Raw genomic sequence first — 25772 nt, forward strand, 5'->3', positions numbered from 1 at the left:
GCAGAAGAAATTAACAGAATCAACGAACATCAGCAGCAATACGACCATTACAATGCTATGGTGAAAGATACATCAAAAGTTTCACCTTCTAAGATGCCACAGGATATTATACAAATTCTCAGGTATCTCACTAATCATTAGTGTTTTCTTGGCCTGCAAAAGCTACCTAATAACTAATTGTTGGTACCTCATATAATTTACCTTCTGAATGACTAATAAAGTACCAATTATTAATGATACAGTCTACAAGAAATAAGAATTTCTTGTATGTATAATAACATATGCTACAGTATTCATACTTCTTACTCAAAACGGAGGAAACTCCGCCCACTTTGTATTCCTCATAATGTGCAATACAATACGGAGAAAACTTAATTTCCACCCTTCATGTCATCAGGTGCAGCGAAATCAAACATCTGCATTCCCCTCCCAGCGACTGCAATCTGATAATGGTTCCTGAATAAGACATGAAGGCGATCTTATTTTAAAGCAAGGGGAAAGATAGGTGGAGGTTGGTTTTCAAAGTGAAGAATGGAATATTAAATAAAAAAACCAACAGTAAAGTATGAAAGAAAGGATTACCCACCTTCCACAGGCCCTAGCATCCAATGCCTCAGGCTCCGGTACACTAACAACCATATGTTTGTGCTCAGTTAATTTGCCTCGCTGTTCGAGATGCCAACACCTGATGCGCTGATCAAGACCAGTAGAAAATACCCAACGACCATCTGTCCAAACACCTGCAGAGCACAAGACTAACATCAGCTCCATGTGCAAATGATGATTGTATCTTTGTCATTTGACCCCCCAAAAAATAAAAAATTCTGATAGTTATCAATGGATAATGAACATATAGATGGAGAAAATGGTAGTAGGGAAACCCCTTGTAACAATTGGTGTCTTATGAGTGTGGGTAATGCATATAGACGGGGTTTAGAAATACAAGTACTTTTCTCATTTTACGCATGATTCTGTTAAATACCACGAAAATAAAACTTATTTTCATTTTTTAAATTCAGTTCAGACTTGTGTTGGCTTTATTTGGAGACTTTGGTAGTTTGTTACATCATCTCCAAAAGGATAATTCGCATCAGAATTTATAAAGGAATGAGGTAAGGCATGGAAAAGGTAAGGGCCGTTTTTGCATGACAAATTTTCCTGCAATTGGTCGTTCTCAGTGCATAAACTAGGGTTAGCCTTCATAGTCAAGGGTGCCCTTTTTTGCTTGTCAAACAGTACCCCTTTTTGGTATAGGCTAGATCTAGTACAGGATGAACTCACTGAAATACCTTCACCCCGTCTTGGCAGCTATTTCTATCATCATTCATGTAACTACTGTAAATTCAGAGCTTCCATTAACCATCTTCCATGTCCAGAAATAAGGCCTAGAACCAACTTCATAAGTTTAAGCTGTCTGCAATCTCAAGTTAAATCATGTACACCCAGCTCGAAAACAGAGTGCAAAGTCCTCATTACTAGCCACCAATCACATCTTTAGCCATGGTATCAGGAGACTAGGTACAAGTTAGAACAACCTCTTTACTCTCTCTTTTTTTTTTTGAGCAGGATCTCTTTACCCTGAGTTTAAAACTTTAATGGATGGGGTTTCTAAGAGAGGGAAAACTGCTGGTGGAAATTCAGATAGCTAAAAACAAGTAGGCCTTTGATGGGTCGGAAAGAATAAGTTGTGCATTACAATGGTTCAAAAATGAGGTTGATTAAAAAAAAAGTAGCTCGAACATTTGGATGGATACGGAAAATGATCCTAATGGAAGCAGCGAGTAAAAATGTACATGAGTTTGGATAAGGCCAGATAGAGCTTCAAGTATTTTCCCCAATTACATCTCTTTTCCAAATCATTATCTCTGCTTTCTTGTTCCACATAATTGATGTTGGTAAAAATGAAATACAGAAGTTTGGAGAACCCAGAAAATAAAGCTTTATAAGAGTACTCATTTTGGTAAGGAAAATATTGACATATTTTTGTGAGTACTCATATAAATAGGTATAAGCATAAATATAGATTTATAATGGCATTATAGAGCCAAATGAGCTTAGAAAACTAAAAAATCTTTTCAAAAATATTCAATAAAATCCTACAACATTGACTAATTCAAAATAGGTGAATGAAGCCAAATTGAGGATCACATTTGAATGGTTTTAAAACAACATTACACAGGAATCAATTAAAAGGAAAAGGCTGGTAGAAACTTGACATCAAAGGAAACAGGATGTGAAATGAGAAAAAACTGAGCTACACAGAAGATCAGATTTGACACACAGGGTGCAGACTCTACTTTGTAAAGATATGATAACTCGGGTGTACAAGTTGGACACCCAAACATTGAAGCAAGAATTAAGGAGATGATTCGTTTAGCGAACTGTCAGGGTGAAGGCCAAATTTGGGTTCACGCATTCCTCTTCTATAGTTATTTATATGTTTCTGGACCATAGCACCTTGAGTATCTACCATGAAAGGTAAACAGATAGCACTTTCTGTTGCAGATAAATGACACAATGAAAATTCACGACCCAAAACAAAAAGAAGATGAAAGACAGTATGCACACTTTAAAGAAAAAATAAATCAGAACCTATACCTTTGACTGCAGAGCTGTGAGCTGAAGCGATTTTATCATGCAACTTAAATTTAATATCATGATTTCCCACTTGATAATTATGAACATCACCACCTACATTCTGTGATGTGCTGGTGCTATTTTGCTCCAAAGTTGACTTTTCAGAACTATGCCTCATTGATGTCAGAGAGAAATCTAATCTAAGACAGTTAAGTGACTGGTCATCACCCCCACTCAGAACATAAAATTTAAACCTATGATCAGAAGCTTCAGGACCATCTATGTCTGAAACATGAAGACAGTTAACCCCTGATTGGTGAACATCTTTGAAGACATGCAAGGGACATGCTTTCTGTAATACTTCCTTAATGCTAGTGGAGGTGTCTGGAGAAAATACATGTGTGTTTTCTACCGAATGGGAAATCCCTTGCAAAGCATGATGTTGCACATTTTTGTCGGTTCCTGCGACAGTTGTTGCACAACAACCATTATCCGGCTTTCCCTTTGAAACAGGAAATTCCGACAATTGTTCATCACTTGTTGTTTTATTAGAAACTTTACTGGCCAACAATCTCCACTGTCGTCCACCTTGGCTTCCTCTACCCGTACGTGGCCTTTTCTGACTGTCTAGAACTTTTCCGATTTGAAGTGCTGATAATTGCCGCATAAAATTTTCAACATGATCGGTAAGATCCCAAAAGGTAATACTTCCATCAGTAGATCCGCTAATAATAATATACCGACTTCCAAATTGAATATTGCCTGCAAAATCAAGATAACAATCAGATTAAAGGCATGAAAGAAAGCTATATGAAACAGAGGAATTATCACCAACCTCTAATCACACAAAAAGGAACAAAAACTGTATGCGTTCTCTACAAGAATATTAATGCAAGTAAACATCTGTAACTCCTCAAGTACTACCAGTAAACACCTGTAACTCCTTAAGTAATACTCCCTCAGTCCCAATTTAAATGTCTCGGCTTGACTGGGTACGGAGTTTAAGAAATAAAGGGAGACTTTTGAATCTTATGGTCTTAAATTAAGGATGTGTGTAGTGCTCTAAATCCTGTGGTCTTAAACTTGCCATTAAGAATGTCGGAATTGAAAAATTAACAAAATACAGAAAGAGGTACCCTTTTTGGGACATACCAAAAAGGAAAGTAAGACACTTTAATTGGGACAAAGGAAGTAGCAACATAAAGACCACAACCTGAGAAAACTAACTAGAGGCTTGTTTTGTCACCCATAAAGAATAAGTAATTAGTTCCTATAAAGAAAGAAGAATCAATCCAACAGTTCCTTTTGACAACACAAAGGTAAAATTAGTTGCAGTTATTCCGAAAATACCAGTAGACGCATTTCAAAATCCCAGAAGGCTGACAACTTTGAAGTGTCAATATCACTATGTATAAAGAACACAAAATCGACATATAAACTTACCGATCTCTTGCAAAATTTCCTCATGTTGCTTCTTTGTAAATTCAATTCCTTTGAGAAGACTCTGTATTGAAAGATCGTTTTTGCTTTTCTTCGTGTTTTTAATAAAGGTAACAGTGTATTCCACACTAAATTGGTACTGACAATCAGAAACCAAAACACTTACAATTACAGGGAGCATTGTTTCGTACAAGGAGTCAAAAAAATCTACCATTGATCTACATCAGTTATATAGTTATCTACACCAGAATAGGAAAGACAAAAAACAATTCAGCTTTTTTGCTTTGCCAGAATGTTTAATTTAATATTGCAAGTGTAATTCCTAGCACATTTTTTTTCATAAGTTTGTTCACGTTAGTATTTCAGGAAAATATCTTTGTTTTGAATACATTGAATTGCATATTTTAGTCATAGACATAAATCACACAGCACCATGCTGTTCTTTATTTTTCAAATACTACTTCTAGATCAGAAATTTCCCCATCACCCTCTCCTTTTGGCAGAACATATTGAGAATATACCCTGTATAGATATTAAATGCACAAGTGTAATATGTTTCCATGTTTCTGCAGAAGCTGTGGTCATGATCGCTCTAAAGGAGGCTAAAATTGCTTTTTCTGGTGCCTTTAACCTATGTGACCCTACCTGCTAGGTCGTCTGCTCGCATCTCTCTCTCTTTCTTTTATTTTATGAAAAGGTAGAAAAGCTCATCACTCTATCTAGTGCTCAAGCAGAAAAAGGCCATAAGACCTAAGCATGTCTTCTATATAGCCATTTCGTACAGAGGATGTCTTTCTTACTTGGTACCCCTGGCATGTGCTTAGAGCTCACATGTGGATCCACGTCCATACATGTCTTTACTCCCATCTACACTAATTATGTGATATACACCTTATTTCTCCAATCTTTTTTTTAGCTCTATTATCTTGTCTACCATGACCAAATGCATATGATGGACCCCACTCATAAAGTAGTAGCTATTCTCTCTTTTACACCAGATAAAGACTCCGTCCCCCCTTCCCCCTTCTCTCTGGTACTACATATAAGCTGCTTCATCACCTCCCTCAGATCTTCAATGTGTGATGTGTCAAAGATCAAATATAGAGGAAAAGAGCGCTGATCTATGAGCTGAAGGTTTGAAGAATAAACCAAAATGAAACATCACAAAGACAAAAATAAACAAAAAAAATATAGGTATGAATAATTTGTGAAGCATGATATGAAAAGTAGCTACATCAATAATACCAAAGCCCATCTTATCTGTTACTCCCCCTGTGCCATTTTATGTGACAAGCCCTTCTAGTCTGTTCAAAAATTACAATTTCCTATATCTCGCAACAATTTAACTTTAGAGTTCCCGTTTTACACTTAATGACATGATTTTATCACCAAAAAAATGTCTCAACATGCTTAAGACCTTTCTTTCTTGAACTTCGTGCTTAGTCAAACACCTTCACATAATTTTTTATTTTTTTTGAGAATGGTAATGTCACCTTCACATAGAATTAAAGGGAGGGAGACCACAAAAGCATCCCCTTTGACGAGTAGCATTCGGGTTACTTCAGAAAGGTACGTATACACTTCTTCCACAAGCTCCAAAACAAGAATATAGACAACTCTGATCTCTCATATATTAAAAGGTGAAGGAAAAGGCTGCTGGCAGTGAGGACAGTGCTTACTTAATCAGTATTAGCCAATTCAGTTACTTCAATAGATCTTGCGGAAAGGTGTTTGCTCTCCCAGCCTGTGGTGGTGAAGCCAAGCTCATCTAAAATTTAAAACATGTTTTTTTGTCTATTTGGCTTTTAATGGACCACACCCCTCTCAGTTAAGGAAGCTTATGAGAGTTGGAGCCTATGGAGACTGGAGAGTAGACAAAGTCATCAAGAAGATCTGGATCATGATCCCTGATTGTATATTTTGGTGTATCTGGTTAGAAAGGAATAGAAGATGTTTTGATGGGGAGCCAACTTCTTTGGGTATTCTGAAGGCAAGGTATTTTGCCAATCTTTTAGTTGGTCCAATCTGTACCCTGCTTCTAATGCAGAGCAATTTCAGGACTTTATTAGCTCACTAGTTCTGGCTTAGATAGTTTGTACAGTCAGTTCGACGCCCCTCTCCAACCAGTCAAGTGGCTGAACGCCAGTGATCTTTTGTAAGCTACAATGCCACATCTTGTAATTTTTGCATCTTCTTGATGCCTCTATTAATACCACTTCATACAAAGAAAGACACTGAGAAGAAGATTAAGAAGGCTGGTGATGCCATTATGCTCGCGCCTAGCTTTGATTATATAAGCAGCTTTAAGATTTTTATTTAAATTCCTGGTTTGAATTAATTAATGGAGAATTTGAATGTGACTACTGGATCTTTGTTGAAATGCCTTAGGGAACATTACTATGCTCAAAAAGCAATCTTAACCTATAGATCAATCAATGATCATACCGAAACAGAGTTTAAAAAGAGTTGTTAATCAACTAAAACTAAGTAATAAAACAACCTTGAACAGGGGGACATGTAGGAACAACGATATGTCGCAAAGCAAGCACTGGAGATGACAAAGGAGTCAACAAAGCAACATCAAACCTGAAATAGTTATTGGAAAACAAGCAACCAGGTCAGAAACAAGAGAACAAGCATGTTCTCTGCATAACGGGAACAAGGCATTGTTATTAGGACGTGATGAGATAATGGACGTAAATACCAAAGTCGATAGGGTAATAAAAGAGCTCGTAGTGTAACTGTGGCGTCTGAACATGCAACAACTACGAAACAGACTGAACACCTGCAGATGAAATAAACAGGAGGCAATATGATCATATTCACCTAATTTTACAGAAAATGATAGTGATCACTGTTGATTTACTGACCTGGTGCCTGCAACCTGAACAAGAAAAGCAGTAACTGCGAGATATCTCCAATCATTTTCAAATATATCTGGAACGCATGTTTCTGAATAGCTTCTCTTGTCTTCTGAGGAAAATGATCCGCCATTTTCGACTGTTCCACTAACTTTTTTGATTTGTTGTTTTCCATGATTTCTTTCTCTGGTTGGCATATCAGTAGAAATCCACTGGAAAGATGCAGATGATAATAAACCATGAAAATGTAAATCATTTTTAATATTGCACTCTGTGTCAAGGGTTCCTTCCCTTATTCTCATCTTACTTTTTTGTTTCCAAGCAGTTACTACCCTTTTTGCACCTACTGATATTAGTAAAGAACAATCCTCTGGGTCCTCTAAGAACCATTTTTCACTGTTAACGCTCTCAGGCATGTCATTTGCATCCAGCACCATTCTATGTAGCTTTGAGACAAAGAATATAGATCTCACAGCTGATCCACCAACATGTTCACCAAGCAGCTTGGAAGTTGACCAATTTTCAGTTTCTGAAGCATACCTGTGACATCAGCAAAAATAACTAATTTGCCATAGAACTTCTAAAAGTCAAAAGCAAAGAAATATGCAGATATCAAGATCAATACAAGGAAGCCCAATTAGGTAGGGAAATGGTTTAAACAAAATTAAAAAAAAAAAAAAATTGTTACCCAGGATTAAATAGATGTATCAAAATCAGAAATGGCATCATACTAGGGGTGGCAATTGGGCGGGTTAGGTCAAGTTTGGGCGGGTCATAATGGGTTAAGACAACACTGGGGTCAAGACCCAACCCAACCCAACCCAAATTTGTTTGGGTCAAAATGGGCTAGGTAATGGGTTATATAACGGGTCAAGACCCAATCCAACCCGACCCAATTTTTACTAAGCTTAATTGTTTTATTTGTTCTTTTAAACTATTTTAGTACCTAATAAAATTATTATTTTTCTTTATTATGGATATATATAACATATCAAATTGAAAAAAAAAGTTTTTTAAAAATATTTTAACAAGATTTCTCATGAGCCAATTCGGGTTACATATCATCCCAATTTTTAATGGGTTGAGCTAATGAATGGGCGGGTCAATAACCAACCCAAACTTAAACGGGTTGGGCGGGTTGGGTTTGATTTTGCCACCCCTACATCATACCTTGTCAATCTCACAGTCCCATCTTCACAACCTGTTGCAACCCAAATCATCTCAGAAGAAGTATCCTGTTTTTCATTTGGACTGCACGATGAATCTCGAGAGATAAAACATAAGGTATGTATCTCCCTGCCATGGAATTGCAGATGAATTTTTTTGGGATACATCACCCTCTCATTAGTGGTCACCCAGTGTCTATGAACATAAATGATTCCATCCTGAAAGAAAGAGCTATAGAGTGGTCAGGATATTAATCCAGTGATTAGAAGAGTTATTATTTCAAGGACAGCTAATAACTACTTATACAAGTCACGCATTTCTACTTCCTAAGCCTTCTGGACTAAACCTGCTTTTGCCAGTATGATCACTTCCTATACTTTAATTCACTGTGGAACAGGAAGCTGATAGATTTGGAAAAGATTATACCTTGACATATGCAAGGCAATTTTTCATTTCTGGTACATCACCAAGAAAATAAGAATGAGGGCGCCTCCATCCACCACAAGTTACTTGCAAAACCTATTCCAGCATAAGCAAGATCATTACAATGTGGAAGAGAAGGAGAAAAGAAGGAGTAAGATATTGACCAAGTAGGCAAGAGAGACAACACCTTTGTCTCAGATATTAAATTCCATATGATAAAATCTGATGAAGAAAATCCTATCGCACAGCTCCCGCTAGGTAAATCATCTTGTTGGTCAGCATTAGTGAAGGCTGATCGTATTGTACTTAGCTCTTTCACTTGCTTGATCCCTACGAATTCCAAGTCATGACGACTTCTATCATGTTCAAAGTAGCATATGCACCCATCTCCTCCAGTCTGAAGAAAATAGATAACAAAAGAAAAAGCTACTGCATTGGACACACAATCACATGTTCTTGCCTCAAGTACTTTCAGGCCATGAATCCAAGAAATTCCTAATATTAATGGCATATTTGTATGTAAGAATTTGAATGCATGCTCTCTTACATAATAGAAACTGAAAAAAGAGTCTTCTTTTTTTCTTCCTCCTCTTTTGGTAGACAAAAGATAAGTCATGGACAAATATTGAATTATAATATTACAGAAATATCACAAGAAACAGAACATGTGCTTTTTTCCAAATAGTGAATTTGTTTATTTCTGTTTGACCCTATCCCCATTCCCCATTCAACTTAACTTTCTACTTTACTTTATGTTGAAGTAGATTTTTATGCTCTAATATAGACTTCTATGATGGCAATTCTGAACATTTATAAGTGACAAAAAGATGATTAAGGTAATTAAACACAAGTGATAACTTGATTATTTTTCTTTTTCCACCCTTTTTTGGAGAAAGGGGATAACTTGATATGTTCTTTTCATCATTTTTGCACACCACTATATTAATAAGTTTCTAAGGGATACATAAACAAATTCCGATGGAAAACGCATCTGATGTACAACTTAAAAATTTTATTTTTAATATTTATTTGTTTATTATCTTTAAATTAAACTTGGGCTTCTCTACTCCATGTTTTGACTCCATAAAATTGAATTCGACAAAATTTGTCAGCACATGTGAAAAATTACCTTTTTAAACATTATTAGATGTGGAAAACTCTTACATTTCTTGGGAAACTATCAGCATCCTTTATGTTTTCTTATTCTTTAAGGTCCTCTCTATTTCTTTCTTTTTATTTATTTGGGTTAATGATATGGACACCTAATACAGAATAATTTTCAACTTCTGATTTTCTCTTCATTTCTAGCCAGTATCTCTTCTTTGAACTGCATTTTGAATAAAAATATCACAAAAAAAGAGTTAAATGTTAATTTGAATCATTTATTATTGCCTACATTTTGGCTTTGGCTTTGGCTTTCCACGTTCAACTAAAATAAAGAACATAAGGTACATAGATGCAATAAAAATTATATTTTTCTTCCAGATATGCAATAAATTTTGATAAATATCATGCTGTTTATTATTAGGTGTCTTCCTAAAGCCTTTGTTACTCTACGGATACCTTACTGATATTTGTCCTAGGCATTTTGGCAGTTCTCTTCAATAACTAGCCACACTTTGACTATTCCATTATCATCAATCTTTTAAATCAGGAATTATTATATACTATTTTGAAGATCAAGTGACTAATCAAATTAACTTTTTCAATTAATTATTGTTGTTATCTTTTTATGCAATAAACTAACAATGCAGTGCATAGGCGTATTGTAGTTTCTGTCTGAAAAGACAATTTATGCTCTTTCTTTTCTTGATAACCAAAAATCCATGAGGCCAGTGGCTCACAGTTCTAAACTCCGTACATGATGGGCCTGCCCCAGCCCCACTGCCCTTCTCCACTTAAATACAAGGCTTTTGTCTGTGTCAGGGGTTGAACTTGTGACGTGCGCCGAACCACACATTGCTCTTATCACTGGACCAAAGCCATGAGGGCAATAGTTTATACATTTTTATAGTATTACTAATTCTTATCATGACCTTTTCTCTGATCTATCTTTGCATGGAACAGGGGAAGTTTATATTTTAATAGAAATGCAATGTGAAGAGTCGTTGAAGAAGCACAAGGAGGAAGCTCACTTAAGGCTACCTTTTTAATCTCTTGATCTAACATGTAAGGAATTAATCAGGAAAACATACTCTCTGATGTGTGGTTAGAGACTTTCAAGTGTACTGAGTACTTCTGGCCAATGTTATAAATGCAAGAATTCTCTGTGTAACACTTAAAAGTAATGACTGAAAGATATCTTTTGAGGTTAACCGCTACAGGGACAAATAAAGGTCAACCTCCATTTGCATATTTTTGACTTAGTAAAGATTTTTGTCATTACTTTAACTAAGTTCTTATTTAGTTTTTGAAAGCTTTATCATATAAAACAGCAAAAAAGGCCTGAAAATGAAATACAACCGATCCTTAACTCAACAAAACAGAAAGAGAGAACAAAAAGATCACCTCAAATCCAAGCATTAATTCGCTTAATGCCATAACTAGTAGAAATGAAAAATCATTTCAAAAAGAACTAGTAAACTGAATAAGCATCCTCTAAGGTCTTACCGAATGAATTTCAAGTTGTGTAGGACTAAAACTAGCAATGGAGATGCTACACACAGTTGATATTCCATGAGCTCCTCTGAAGTTGTTGAGGGGAGTTATATTTATTTCCGAAGCTGCAGACATGCTAAATAGAATGTCTCTTTGCAATGGAAATAACAAAAGATTACCACGAATGTCACCGCACACTAGAACCTACAAAAAGGAAATAGATTAAGAATTTTATAACTTAAGTAATAAATATTTCATAGTGATGGATTGTACAAACTTGAAACAGACAAAGTCGAGATATATTATTGTCTTGCAAAGCTAGAAAAGGAGATGTGACATATTAGAAGCAACTCCCTCTTGTAGGAACATATGGGAACACATGGGACTCTCAATATGTATGGAGCAACTTCATCTTAAGAATCACATAGCAGAGTGATTCAAGAATTATTTGGAACAATATAATTTGTTCAGTGTAATACATATACTACTTTATGGATACAAATTTATTGTAGAAGACACGCTCAATGCAGCAAAGAAGCCATAGTCTTTTTTTTGACTTGGCACGAATATTAAGATAAGAGTTGATAATATGATTTGTTTAATATTTATTGAGAAACCTGTGGGTCAAACATTGACCTTCGTGTCATAGAATATAGAATAAAGGATAATTTTGTATTAAGAATAGAAGAAGTCATGTAAAACTTCTGGTGATATTAAAATGCAATAAAGCTTTTCATATTTCATTTAAGGAAAATGAACAATATTTTGGAAAAATCCAAAACGGAAGTAAGATACGCATTCGCGAAAGAGGGAGTAATACCCAAAAAATGTTAGAAGCCATAGAGAGAGAAAACAAGTTAGAAGCCATAGAGAGAGAAAGGGAGAAGGAACAAATCGCTAAATTTCATAATACATAAACTATAAAGGGTATTGACCTCATTCTCTATTGATGCATCCAAGCACATTATTCGCATCCCAAAGCATGAGAGGAATTCTGCTATTAAAGATACACAACACCTTCTCATGACATCGTGAGAAACAGAGGGCAAAGGGTTGAACAGCCTCCATAATTTCAATGTGCCTCTAGGATCAGAAGTGAAGAGGAACCTACAGGATAAGATCATCAGAATATAGGGCATTCACCAGATCAGATGCGCAAATGATAAATTATTCCTGATTTTTTCAACCAATAGATGCAGATTCTATCAAAAATATGTGTTTGTAGGTGGGTGGGTGGGTGGGTGTCTGTAAGTACATGCCAATACCATACTAATGGTACTTAAAGGAACGATCTTATATGCCAAAAGTCAACATGAAGTAGACAACACAGACTTATAAAATGTTCATCAATCTTCTATTTAAATGTCACGAACGTTCCTCGTATCATTATGACTTCTGGCATCATCATAACTTACATTGGTCCCAAAGATTTGCACCAAAAAGTTCCAAGTAGTTGCCTCTCTGGTTCAGCTGACCATGTAGAAGTGAGTTCAACTCTAGGATTCAAGACATCACCAACAACATTGGCAATCATCATAGTGCCTTTACCATTGCCAACAGCTACCCAAGTTTCGACATCTTTAGTAACATTAGAATAGCATGACAACAAATCCATGCAAACTATTGGTCCTTCCTCCCCAATATGAAGAAGTTTAGTCCATTTCACATCCTTGGCGTCATATAGTTTTGCATGGTACAGATATCCATTGTTTGTGGCAACATAAAGAGAATCCTCCCGAGAAAAATGCAAGCATCTTACATATTCACTTTTGCTGCATGAAATTTGACAAAGCCAAATCAGTCAATAAGCACCACGTGCATGAGTGTGAACAAGTAAGTTGTCCAGAACTAAGATAAGATGCCTTGCATGAGCAATATAAGAGAATTTTCCTGAAAATTGCAAAATACAACTTGCTTTTTGACAAGTACCCCTGAAAAAAATATAATACATCAGGCTGGAAGCTTTTTTTTTTATAACAGTGGTTTCCGATTAACTTGCACTCACCTCGACTATTTCTCTGGATACTTGCATCCTTCCACCAGGACAAGAATCAGATACCCTGCCCACCAAGTTTTAAGCAGATTGGAAGAAATCGCCTAACTTTTTTTGTCTCTAATGGGATTTGAACCTTCCAAACGCAAAGTTTACTAATTTAACATAATCCTTAACTTTTCCCCCTCCCACACAAGGTACACAACTCTAGGGATAAACAAAATGAATTCAGTGGCTAGTTGCTATAAATACAGGAAGACAAAATGAACTTTGAAAATCATCACAGAGAAATTGCAATATTAGCTATACCTGTTCATGAGGCCAACATGCTCTCTAAAATTTGGAATATAAAGAGCAAATTCCTCCTTTTGGACAGTTGAGTCTTGTACTTCCACAATACCTCCTACTGATCCATTAGAAAACGATGCTTGCAGCCGGTGTACTTTTATTGAAGAATCAAACCCCGCAGTCACAAGGAGTGCCGCATCAGGATCATAGAGACAGCGCCAGATCCCTCTCCCACTGTACCAATAAAATGTTATATAGTAATTTTATCATAAACCAAGTGTATATAAGCGGTAGAGTGCAAGAAAATCATAAACACAATAGATATAAAGTCACTTAAATGAAATAAGAAATGAGAAATAATGATTTAATTGGTACTATAATATAATTAAAAAGTCACTTCCATTTTGAACCTTTCCTTTCACTTACACATGCTCTTTGATTCTTGCAAGTAGTGTGCCATCCATTCCCCACACACGACATGTGCAATCCTCGCCAGCAGTTATGATTAACTAAGCAGAGTCCCACATATAGACAGACAAAGTCAAATACTTAGAAGCAATCCTCGCATGTCCCGCATTTGAAGGAAAGGAATGCACAATTTTTTAATGAACTAACACAAGTTACAGTTCTACAAAAAAAGTTACTACATAGAATCATCAACACATAAAAGATCCCCCTCATGAAGAGCCCAGAACTATCTGAGAAAGGAAAACTACTTCTAGCATTAAAAATAAATAAATAAAATAAAAAGCAATCAGTGATTGGGCTCTCGACTTCCTAAAATACCTTATGATTTACATTGTCTTCATTATCGATATGAAAATATAAGATTTTGGCTTGCAATGACAGAGCTCTACATGTGATTACAGGTAGGCTTTTGGTTTATTTCATGCTTGTTAGATTGTTCCCCAAGTACTAAAATAAAGTCAAATATTGGAAATATAGAAGTATCCATATTCATACGGATATTCTTATGAGATCGGAAAATGCAGCAGCTCTAAACAATCACGGCATTGTGGACTTGTCAAGCTACATAAAATGTGATTTCATTGTGGAGAAGAAGTTTAACTAAAACACGACCAATCTTCTCCTCTTCTCTTTTTACAAGCTTATCCATCTATCCACATCATAAATTCCCCATTTTGAAAAGAAAAATCCATCAGTTCTAAAGGAACAGGGACACCGGACAAGTTTTTGAGCTGACTAGCTACATTCTCCAGTCAACCCCAGCCATAACAATGCTTTAGGCAATTTATACAGCTTTTGTTATAAGGTTACAAAGTTACTTTTAACATCTGCAGCTGCAGTACTTTAGCATGCTCAAAAGCATATTCCCCTGCGCTGTGTAAGTGAATTACAAAGTACATTAATGAACATGAACTTACAGAGTCAAATATACAGCAGTCCCAAATCCTAGCACTGTGACCAAATAAGACTGAGTCGTCAACGATGTGGTTGGGACCATCAGCACCAAGTGTCCAGATACGAGCACTGCACTAACAAAAAAGAAGAATAAACCACCTAAATTGCTGACTAAATGGTTCTATGGCTCAATATATACATAGATGTCAATAACAAAAATATGAACCTGCGATCATCAGATACAGATACTAGTTTAAGTCCATCAGCTGACCATGCAAGGCGGAAAATTGAACCTTCATGTCCAGTTAATTTACATATATTTATGGCTTCATATTGCTGATAAGGAAGATGGAGATCCTTGTAACTGGTCAAATTCAAAGGGTCTTTGGTAGGATTTCCAATAACATCAGGACCAGCTTTACGGCCCACTTTCCAAACAAGAACCTGCCAAACCCAGATCAAGAAAAATAAGCGTCTGTTGGAAGACATATGCAGATATCAATGAGCACAAAAAAAGGCATTACCACATTGAACAGAGCAATTTTACAAAACGATTAGGTGAAAATGTTGTCCTGATAGAGTACCCAAGGGTGTGGCCTAGTGGTCAATGACGTGGGTTGAGAACTATGAGGTCTCAGGTTTAAATTCAAGTAGAGACAAAACACACTAGGTGATCTCTTCCCATCTTCCTAAGCCTTGGCTGATAGAGTTACCTGGTACCTATTGTTGGTGAAGGTGGCAGGTATCCCGTTGAATTAGTCAGGTTGCGCGAAAGTTGGCCCGGACACCACACTTACCAAAAAAAGAATGTTCTCATAGAAACTGTAGTCAAAAGAGAGACACATACAACATATGGTCTATTTGTATGTGTTGTCCAGAAAGAGGAAGACTCAATGATTATTCGTTCACAGAAACCAGAAGTTAAAATAGAGCCTTCAGTTATTAAACCAAGTTCAGCCAAAACTGTAGAAAGAAACCATAAAATCTGTTTATAGTATGCAAAAATATCCAAAAGGAAAGTTTTTCAGGAAAACAGTCTAAGAAGTGCAACAGAAACTTCTAAAGAGAGGCCGCCACGGCTTAGTTCAAGTGCCAAAGGTTAAGGGACTTGTGACTTAAGCCGTAGGCTCGAGCCCTACACCATGCAAACTAAGCCTTATATTTAAATGGAGAAGAGTAGAGGGACGACCCATTATACCTGAGCCTCGAAGGTTGCAGTTGGTCCTAAAGGTTAGTGCCAGATGGAATCTTGATCATAAAAAATAAAAAAATCTAAATAGTGTGTTCAGCTTTTCTGAGAGAAGAACAATTTTAACCATGTGTCTTATGAGTGAGGGAGTAAGTCAAAAAATTGGAAACGTGGAAATGTACTAAGTAAAGATTTTAGGATAAAAACATGTAGACACAAAATATACATTCAAGTGAAGTGACAAGTGGAGACAAGACAAATGAAATAAGACAGAACTGTGGTGCCTAAATGCATACAATTCAAATATCTAGGCTTATTCTTCTAGGAGGATGGCATGATATATGAAAATGTGATAAATAGAATTAGGACAAAATTGTTGAAATAGAGAAGGGTTATGGCAGTGATATGGCATAAAATGATACCTAAGAAAGTAACGCATTTTCAAAGTATAGAAGTGAGATCAACCATGTTATATAAGATAGAATGTTTGATTGGTAAGCCTCAATATATCAACGAGATGAATGTCATAGAATTAAAAATGTAAAGATGGAAGCATGGTCATACAAGATTGGACAAGATTAGCAAATGATCACAATAAATTGAGGGTGCAAATAGCACTATGGTCATTTCTACGCAAACTTCCATATGCACCAACCGACCCATAAGTATGATATTAAGATTATTGTAGGTGATAAAAACAGAAGGGGGTGCAATAGCACATATAAGGATTAAATGAGAGGTGGTGGCCTGAAATTATTTAGGCATATCCCACGTAGGGCCTTCATATGCATTGGTCTGTCGTGCAATTGTCAGATGAGTGACAAAAGGAGATGAGATAAACCTCAAATCACCTTTTCTATTTTTTTTAATAACGGCAGTATTCGGGCAAGCTTGCATGCACCTTGACTGTTCCACCAAGAGCTTGCAACCTCCCACCAACATGGATATCGAGAAACCTTGTCCAACAAGGCTAGGCAAATTGAAAAAAATCAAGGAGTTATTTGTCTCTACTGAGATTCAATCAGTCACCAGGTTTGCAGAAGGCTATATTAGGTGCAGGTAGGTAAACCTCAGATCACTTAGGGGGGAATTACCTCAAAGGACCTATAATCTATACAATAGAAGTAAAGGATCTATACAAATGACGCCAACTAGTTCAGAATAAGAATTTGTTGTAGTTGTTACGCTAACAATATGTCAGGTATTTGTTGAGAGTTCTTTTATTCTTGTATGTTTGTGTGGGAATAAGTTTGTTTTAAAGAAAGTCTAGTTTTAGAGAAACCCTTACCTGCCTTTAAAGACATATAATTTGAAATTGGAACAAATTAGGCCTAAATGGAACAGAATGGACAAATAATTCATCTTCCCATCCCAACTACTTTAGCATTCGACACTATATTGATTGATTATTTAATTTATTTATAGATAAAATTAGGGTTAATAATCATCAGAAGGTGATGAAAAAATTCTTTCACACGAATGAACGTATATGCAATGTTATCAAGACACTCCTTAGTTTGGACAAAAACTGGAACAAGGCAATATGATAAGAATAATAAGATAGAGAGTGGGGAAAAGGTATAATCAAATACTGGTACCTCATTAAAGATTGTACCAGATGCCACGTAGAGAGATCCAACATCATTGCCCCAAATCCTCATGGAGTACAACAAACACCTTTCTAAAAATGAGATGAAGTGGAAAAGTTAAAAGCATGAACCCTGGCATCTATGGTTGAATTAAGTCTCCTAATTAACAATAGAACAGCTAGCACTATCTCTGGTATACATTGTTTTATCTGTAACAACCATTTAGCGTTCAAAAAATAAACAAAAAATGAAACTGGAAAGATGAATCGACAAACAAACCTGAGCATCTTACTGTGGAAAGCAGAGAACACCTCAACATATCCCAGATATGTACAGAATTGTCACTGCATCCTATAGCAAGACAATCACTACCATTGTTTGAAGAAGTAGCGCCATCCCACTACCACAACATGTTAAGTATCATAATAAGTATAAATCCCACAAAAATTTATCGGAGACGTCACAGGGGGCACCTATTTCATAATTAAGGAAAAAGTTTACCTTCAAAAAGCTAACATCCAAAACCCAATGCGTAAACTTAGGTAGCAGGAGGACGAGACTTAAAGTTAAATCGAAACATGCTTGTTGCTCAATTTGAGAGTTAGAAACCCTTATAATTTGCAAGCTGAAAAGTTTAACTCTCCTCTCACCATAGACTGCAATCTTAAAAGTAACATGTGAATCCGATAAGTCTTCATTAAATGCCTGCAAAGAAACTCCATGCACACGAATTCCGTCGAAGACATCAAATGATCTTATCAATTTCCCAATCGTCAAATCATAGACGAGAATTTGTGAACCAGTTCCTGTTGAGACATTAATTGTATGATTACAACCAATTCAGTTGAAAGATAGTATCAAAGAATAACAAAGTGCTGCATTTTGCAATAGCAATCAGATAAATTTCTGATAACATTACATATGTGGACAAACTGAACATGACTTTAATTTTTAGAAGAAAGTAATAAAGGAAAGAGAAGGAACCAGCTAGAAGAAAAGGAAGTGAAGAGAAGTCCGGAGGAAGGTGTAGAAAGCAGAGGGCAGATATTTCGCCAAGGTACTGCCCTCTCTGGAGGCAACAACGGCTTTGCTCCGCCATGGTCGCTGCTCCGTCTCACTATTAGCAGCCGGTAATGCACTGGAGATGTTCCCTTTGCGGCAGTATTGGAATGGTAATGGTCATGGGGTAGTGTTGTTTTTTGAAAAGTGGCACATATAGCCGCTTTGGGGAGTTCTATTTAGGTTATGACCAATAGAAAAAAATAACTACATATGATCTTATATATATATATATAAGAGAATGCTAGAATCGCTAATGTGACAGCCTTAGATATCAGGGCTGCTATTTACCTTTTATCACAAATTTTGAAAATATTTTCTTAAAAACTAAAGTGTCTCTTAGGAAAAAAAAAACTTCCTGTTCTCAATCAGAATAATACTAATAGACACCGATTTTACCACCTCATTATCTTCCGTAACAACATGTCGCGTCGCTTCTTGCTCTTCAATTTCTCAATCGCCCAAGGTAGATTTCCTTTTTCTCCGAATTGTTTTTTCCTCTGCAATTGTTCAACTTAAAATCAAATTGGCTTTGGCACCAACAATTTAGCACTTGCATCTCGAATGTGCTGAGAATGTTAATCAACAATCGGATCTTGCTTCTTCTTCGGTATGATTCAATAATCAAAAGCACTTCAAAGTTTGATTATCAGTTTTTTCTCCCAAAAAAATATTTGAGTCGACGTATGTATGAAATAGGTTCTTAAATTGTGCTATTAGTTGATAATTTCTGGTTTAATGAAGCGTGTAATTAGCCATGTTTGTTTTATAGTCGATAGATCATGTTTCTACATCATACAATCTGATAAGCAACTTTATACACTTTCAAATAGTGTACTTCCTACTTTCCATTAGACGGTTTACAACCCTCCTGCCATAGCATCGATTTTTTTTTTCTCATTTTAAATACTTTATTGTACACATCATTCAACTTGATGTAGTATTTGCCGTTTGGGTAATCGATAAGTGTCTTGGACTAGGATTATCAAGCTTGGATGGCTTGCTCGGCTCAGCAATTGTTTGAAGTAGGTAAAACTATTGATCACATACCCAAAAAGCTTTAGTCTTGTGAGAAGTCAGAGAGACATTTGTGATTATGTTGTTGTTGCATGCACGGAATAAGAGAATGCGAAATTCTTACCGTTTTATACTTTAATATAAATTAACAGGTCAGTCCATCTATCAAAATGGGTAAAAAGTACCAAAGAAATACTATGAATAGTGTCGAAAGTAGTCATAACTCAACAACTCTTGTGAAGCCTTAATCTGTAAGTCCTGGCTGACTATATTGCTATCAGTTTATGTCATCCATGGTCCAACTTGTGATGGTTTGAGGAAATCATTTCATGAACGCTATATCTACACTGATGTGCTATGCTTTACATAATAATTTAAAGGCATTGTGTTCTCTAGGTCCATAATTATTTACTTTCTTAAAGTTATTGTTATATTACTTTGTTCCTCACATGTCCGTTGAAGAGTTACTTGACTATTGGGATTGATTTTTCTTCACATTAGCTTATCATATATATATATATATATATATAAGAGAACACTCTGTTCGGTGACGTTGCGCCCCCATAAGCCAAGATTTTCTTTTCACTCAAATTTAGATATTCTCACCAACTAAGCATCACATCCGCAACAGGAACTCCACACTCAAATGGTGCTTCAACCTTAACAACCCTTCGCAGCATATTTAACGCTTCATTCTTTTTACACTTATTACATCTCTTCAAAAACATTGTGTCGTTTGCAAAGGACGCCACCGTCTTACGAATTGAACCACAATATTATCTTCTAACTATTTTTTTCTCACTGTATCTTTCTGTTTGTGTTCACCAACTTCCCCTGCATGCCTTCGACTACAAAAAATCACTTTAGTCAAACCCCGAAGATCGATGCTGCTCATGAGGATCGATTAATTCGTATAGATTAAGGTGGTGTGATCACTTTAATGGTAAGATAATAGTCTCGGATAGTCTCCACGTCTGTCCAAATACATAGCTACAAGTCAATAAAAATGCTAGCACAAATTTGGTCAACCTATTTGATTCAATTGCACTGTATTGTCTTTGTTCTTAATGATTAAATTGTGGCTGTTGAATTCTTACCGAACACAAAATACCCTATCCTATTCAGATTTGTTTCTTATATATTAACACCCTATTTGTTTAATTTTTCCTCCTTAGGCCACCACAATCTTAAAAGAATGACTGGAAGATCAATTTTTTTTGAAAAGTAATGCACCAGTTCAATCCTATTCTGTGTTGAATAACAAAAAAGTTATATAAATACAATCGCACAGCTTCAACTGTTGGCTATATTAATCATTCATTTTTTCATCTCATTTGTTAATACTTTTGCCTATTATTAATTGAGTACATCACCGAAATATTTTCTGATATCCCTTTGTTCTGTATGTCATGTTTTGTTGAAATATATATTAACATGTTAAATGCGATTGTTTGTACTTTTGCAAGCTATGGTGTCTTTCTCTGTGCTTAATATTTATATCCTATATTTCTTTGTGCTATATTTACTCGCATAGTCTCCACTATTATTCGTTAAAAACATATTCAGATAATTTTCAAATATCATTTAGTCCTTTCTCTTTTTCTATATTTGTCTTAACCTGTCAAATTTCTTGGTTATTGATTCTGTGAGTTTTGGTGTTTGCCTTAGTGCTTAATATTTATATCCTCTTCTTACTTCTAAGTTATGTTAATGGCAACAGTAGTTGTATAGCTATGCACATATTTTTATAGTCCTGATGTTATTGTAAAGCCTAGACTTAGAAAGTCTTAATTTTATACCTCTTCTACTACTGTTACGATTGAAATGGTATTAAATTAAACCTACCATCACTTGATAACCAGTGAGAAAAAACATTTTTATGTCCATTGAAATTTGACCATCGGTTTAATTGAGATGCTTAAAAAATTTTACAACTCTAAAGCACTTCAGAAAGTTCATGACGATTTATAGCTTTTGATAAATTATTCTTTGCAAATTGCTAGCGAAACCAATATCCTTCTGCCTTAACATGTTTATCGATTAGCAAAAGAAGGAATTAAGGCACCCAAAGACTTTAGTCAGTTTCTCATCTGTTACCGCCAGGAATAATACACTTTTAAAAATCACTAAAAGGTTTTATGATTATCTTTTGGGCATTGTTGACTATCGTTATCAAGAAATATGAATACATTTCCTATTGTGTTGAAGGCCAATGACGCTACTTAAATTTATTGGAATGGACTATTTCTATTCTTTACTTTAATAAACAGAATTCAACTTTATGTTTTTCTTAATAAACACCAAACTTGGTTGTAGGAACCATTATAGTTAATAAACACCAAACTTGGTTGTAGGAACCATTATAGTTAATTGAAGAAAATTACAGTAGGTATAGATAAACAAGTTTCATTGGTGTACTAATCTATAAGGTAGATGTTTAATACCAATTGATCATCTGTAACCTTAAAGAGGATCATATGTAAAAAATTTAAAATATGGTTTTGCAGTAAAAGAAGGAAACTTAAAGGTTTATCTTTGTTTGCTCTTTTTTGGGCTTTGTCTTAATTGGATATTGGCTACTGAAACATCATTAATTTATGAGGTCAGATTTTTCTGGTGGACAAGTGATTTTGAAGGCCAAAGTTTGGGACTTTGTTAAACACATAAAGAGTTGCGTTTAGTTCAAAATTTTAAAAGCAAGCAAGTTAACAACTTATGGAATGAAGAAAAATAAAACAGTGTTTGACATATAAGCTAAGAAATACGAGGAACTTAAAGCTCCAAACAATTTTGAGCTTAAGAAATCCAAAAACATTGTCAGGTTGAAAGAAGCACTAACAATAGCAACAAAAGTATCAAATCAGTTTTTAAATCCAAACACATTAAGTTGTTCTCAACCAATTTGATACACTTCTGTATGTGAGCAAGATTTGAAAGTGCGATGTTTCACATTCCACTAGCTCTTCCCTTCATCTATCTCATTATCAATTTAGGAGGAAAAAAAATTGCCATCGTAATTTGTACATAAAGTATCCATATTCATCGAACCAACTATCTATTTGAACAGGTGAATTTTTTTGGCTTAACTGAATTAGAAAAAGATGAAGCTGTTCCAGTAGATAAAATAAAGATAAATAGAAATAAAATTTTCCTGTTCATCGAACCAACTATCTACTTGAGCATGTGAATTTCTTTGGCTTAATTGAACCAGAAAATGATAGAGCTGTTCCAATAGATAATATAACGATAAGTAGAAAAATAAGCTTCACTTTACATACTTCATAATGAATGTCGGTATTAATAACTTTTTCTTTTTACATTATAATCTTATTTTTTGATAACAAAAATACTATAATAACTACTTTACAATTGACATATATAGAGAACAAATCAGTTAATGTAGCGAAAATTTTCATTAAATGTCACTTATATATTAAGATTCATAGCGGTCGTGAACATCTTCTAGGTCACATAGCCGAAGATTCTATGTAATAAAACTGAATACTTCAAGATTTAACGAAATTACAAGACTATAACAGTTTCAATCAATAATGGTGCAAAACATTGATTTTTCATCATTTCTGCTAACTAATTTGACTCTTTAAATATGTTCAGCTATTTGGCAAAAAACTCTACTTACTCACTCACTTTTTTATTTAGTCACGATGGCATGAATCTACTCGGATCCATTATCGATTTTTAATTTTAGCTTTGATCTTCAAATGAAATAATTGTTTTGTTGGATCACTTTGGCTCTTGGACATGAATAGGATGTTAGGTAAGGACACTTGGATTTTCGCTGTCAGATTTCTCTATCCTGATGTGTCTTTGTGGGGAATTTGACCTTAGAAGCATTATTAGTTTGTGCAAGTCTGATTGTCCAGTGTGAAAACTGATGTTGCAAGGCAAATTATGAAATTATGAGACGCGATGCAATGCGAGAGAACTGTGGTAGGTTCAAATATAAGGAAAGAAGCAGCTTAACAACTAAAACAATGAAGGAAAGGAAAATAAGGGCTTGCATATAAGCTGATAAAAACACGGAAAAAAAATTGTTCATACTAAATGATTTCACTTTCACTTCAAATTATATGAAAGATATGCTTAACCGTTTGCTAGGAATTTCTTTAGTAGTTGATGGTCCTTATTATTTCTTGATGGGCAAATATTTTTTACGATTTAGATAGTCTACAACAATTACTTCTTCAATACAATGAAGTAAAATTGTGATTATGATGAATAGGTATGTAGTTGCCTATTGAGGAAACAAAAACTTTGACTTGATTGAGGGTTAATGATGCTTAGAGCTCTGAGCGGAATCACCAATACCTACTTCAACACTATCAAAAATGCCTAATAAATAGAAAATCAACTTGTGCAGCTTCATATTGATATCAGTAGTAGATATTACAGTCCTGATGAGGCCAGCTATGATAGTGAAGATTGATGTAGTCCGCTGATTCGAGTTGATAAAGAACGGGATAACATATGCGGCTTGCTATTAGGTCCCCTACCACAAAACAATGTGGTTTCTTTTTGTACGTTACTATTGTGGATGAGTCATCTTCTATCACACAATAGGTAATGTTGCTATCTACTGTCTGCATAATTAGAGTCTTTTTAGATTGAGTCACATGTTCTATAGCTTTCTCTATAGTGGGCGTTGTTTGGTGACATGTTCGAAGGAAACAAACTCTAAATCCTAAACCTTGTACTAACTATGTGCCATATTTGTTTCAACAGTGTGCTGGAGCGTTAAGAACAAATACTGTGCACCAAGAAAAAACACTTCCTGGGGGAAGATAGTATCTTCTAAATTCGATGCGAGATAAACAACATTAAATTAAAGGCCGAGGAAATAGTGGTAGAGATTTAAGGTTGGTGCAACACGCAGAATACTCGAGTGTATTAAGCAGCTATATGCTAATGTTGATCATTCATGTTGGATCAATTATATGATAGTTAGCTGACCATTCTTTTGGGAACTTGTGTGAACTTACGATAGATTCCATCAATAAGACAAATTTTTTTATTTTCTCTATTATTAGACTACTAGTAGAATAAAATATGGAACTATTCCTTTACCTTTCAAGAGGGAGTACCTCTACTTTTTTGTGAGGAAACTATAATGGGTGTGAATTCCTTTGAGCTAATGTTCCTTCGACTAGCAATTCTCCCACGTCTATTCTTAGAGAAGCAATGCTAGGACAAACTGAGAGTTGGATAACTTAGTCTACGTGTTGATTAACATGTTAATGTTGTAAGTTAGAATAAAGAATAAGTTATTCAATATATATCTATTCTCGAAACGGAAAATGGGTAAATGGAAGCTACTAAGAATGTGAACACGGTTTGGTAGACTTTGTAAATTAGAGATGTCTCAAATGATGCTTGGTCTACATATTGTTTAACCTGTTTACGTTGCAAACTTAAATAAAGAATAAGCTATGCAATGTATGACTAGGAACGGTTGAATCAAAGACACTCGGAATGAGGACAAAGTGAGACAATCTTTTGTAAAATAGAAAAGTCTCAACCGATCCAGGGTGAAAGTCTTAATGATAATATTCTCTCACGCGTATATAATATATCTAGAAACATCAATTAATCGAAATGATAATACGTTGAGTTCTGAATTTTAGTATGTTTAATAACTACATTGCAAACTCAATAAGATGAGACCTAATTGGGGTGATTCAATCTCGCGCGAAGCGTGAGTAATTTACGTAGTTTAGATAGAAACTTCGGAAACAACTCTTTTATCTTTTTAAGATAGTGGTAATATATACGTATATTCTAGACTCACCAGATTTCACTTGTGGATTTCACTGAATATATTGTTGTTATATGTTTGGATCAAAATTTTACTTGAAATTTAATATATTATTTGTGCAAGTAAATTTTAAATATTTTTCTTTGTATTTTAGATATATACGGATTTTGAATATTTATATTTAAATGTCCTGATAGTGAAACAATATGTATGACACAATAATAATCATGTGTAATTAGATTTGTCACATTTAATACATGATAAAAACGAATATTAGGATTCAACAAAGTAATTGTCTTCCAATCTAAGAAACTTACAATAAATTCGTTTGTAATTATCTAAAATTTAAGAGAAATTATTTGTTTCTCGAAGAAAGCTCACTTGTGTGTCTTGAAGTTTTGATATCGTCCAAGTTCATAACTCTTGATATATTTAT

At 35.1% G+C, this 25772-nt stretch overlaps 1 protein-coding gene across 3 annotated transcripts; it reads right to left on the reverse strand.

Annotated features, from left to right (window-relative positions):
• Positions 1–58: 58 nt before the first annotated feature.
• LOC129887079 (uncharacterized) lies at positions 59–18750 on the reverse strand. Of its 3 annotated transcripts, XR_008766286.1 has the most exons (21): positions 18472–18749; positions 17989–18293; positions 17767–17887; positions 17497–17579; positions 14936–15153; positions 14733–14838; positions 13774–13856; positions 13369–13581; positions 12482–12838; positions 12002–12173; positions 11079–11270; positions 8656–8865; positions 8472–8564; positions 8049–8263; positions 6888–7418; positions 6722–6802; positions 6518–6603; positions 2599–3339; positions 587–740; positions 188–456; positions 59–126 (listed from the first exon to the last, which is right to left on the reverse strand). XR_008766286.1 is itself a non-coding variant. In XM_055962034.1 (20 exons), the coding sequence occupies exons 1-20, from the start codon at positions 18584–18586 to the stop codon at positions 372–374; spliced, it is 4161 nt and encodes a 1386-aa protein (XP_055818009.1). In that variant the 5' UTR covers positions 18587–18749; the 3' UTR covers positions 59–371. The 3 variants fall into 3 exon arrangements, 2 of the variants coding, with proteins under 2 accessions (XP_055818009.1, XP_055818010.1); XM_055962034.1 differs by having other exon boundaries at positions 59–456; XM_055962035.1 differs by lacking the exon at positions 13774–13856 and having other exon boundaries at positions 59–456; positions 14733–14843; positions 18472–18750.
• Positions 18751–25772: the final 7022 nt, after the last annotated feature.

Source organism: Solanum dulcamara, chromosome 4 (assembly GCF_947179165.1).
Source record: "Solanum dulcamara chromosome 4, daSolDulc1.2, whole genome shotgun sequence".
NCBI classification, from domain to species: Eukaryota; Viridiplantae; Streptophyta; class Magnoliopsida; order Solanales; family Solanaceae; genus Solanum; species Solanum dulcamara.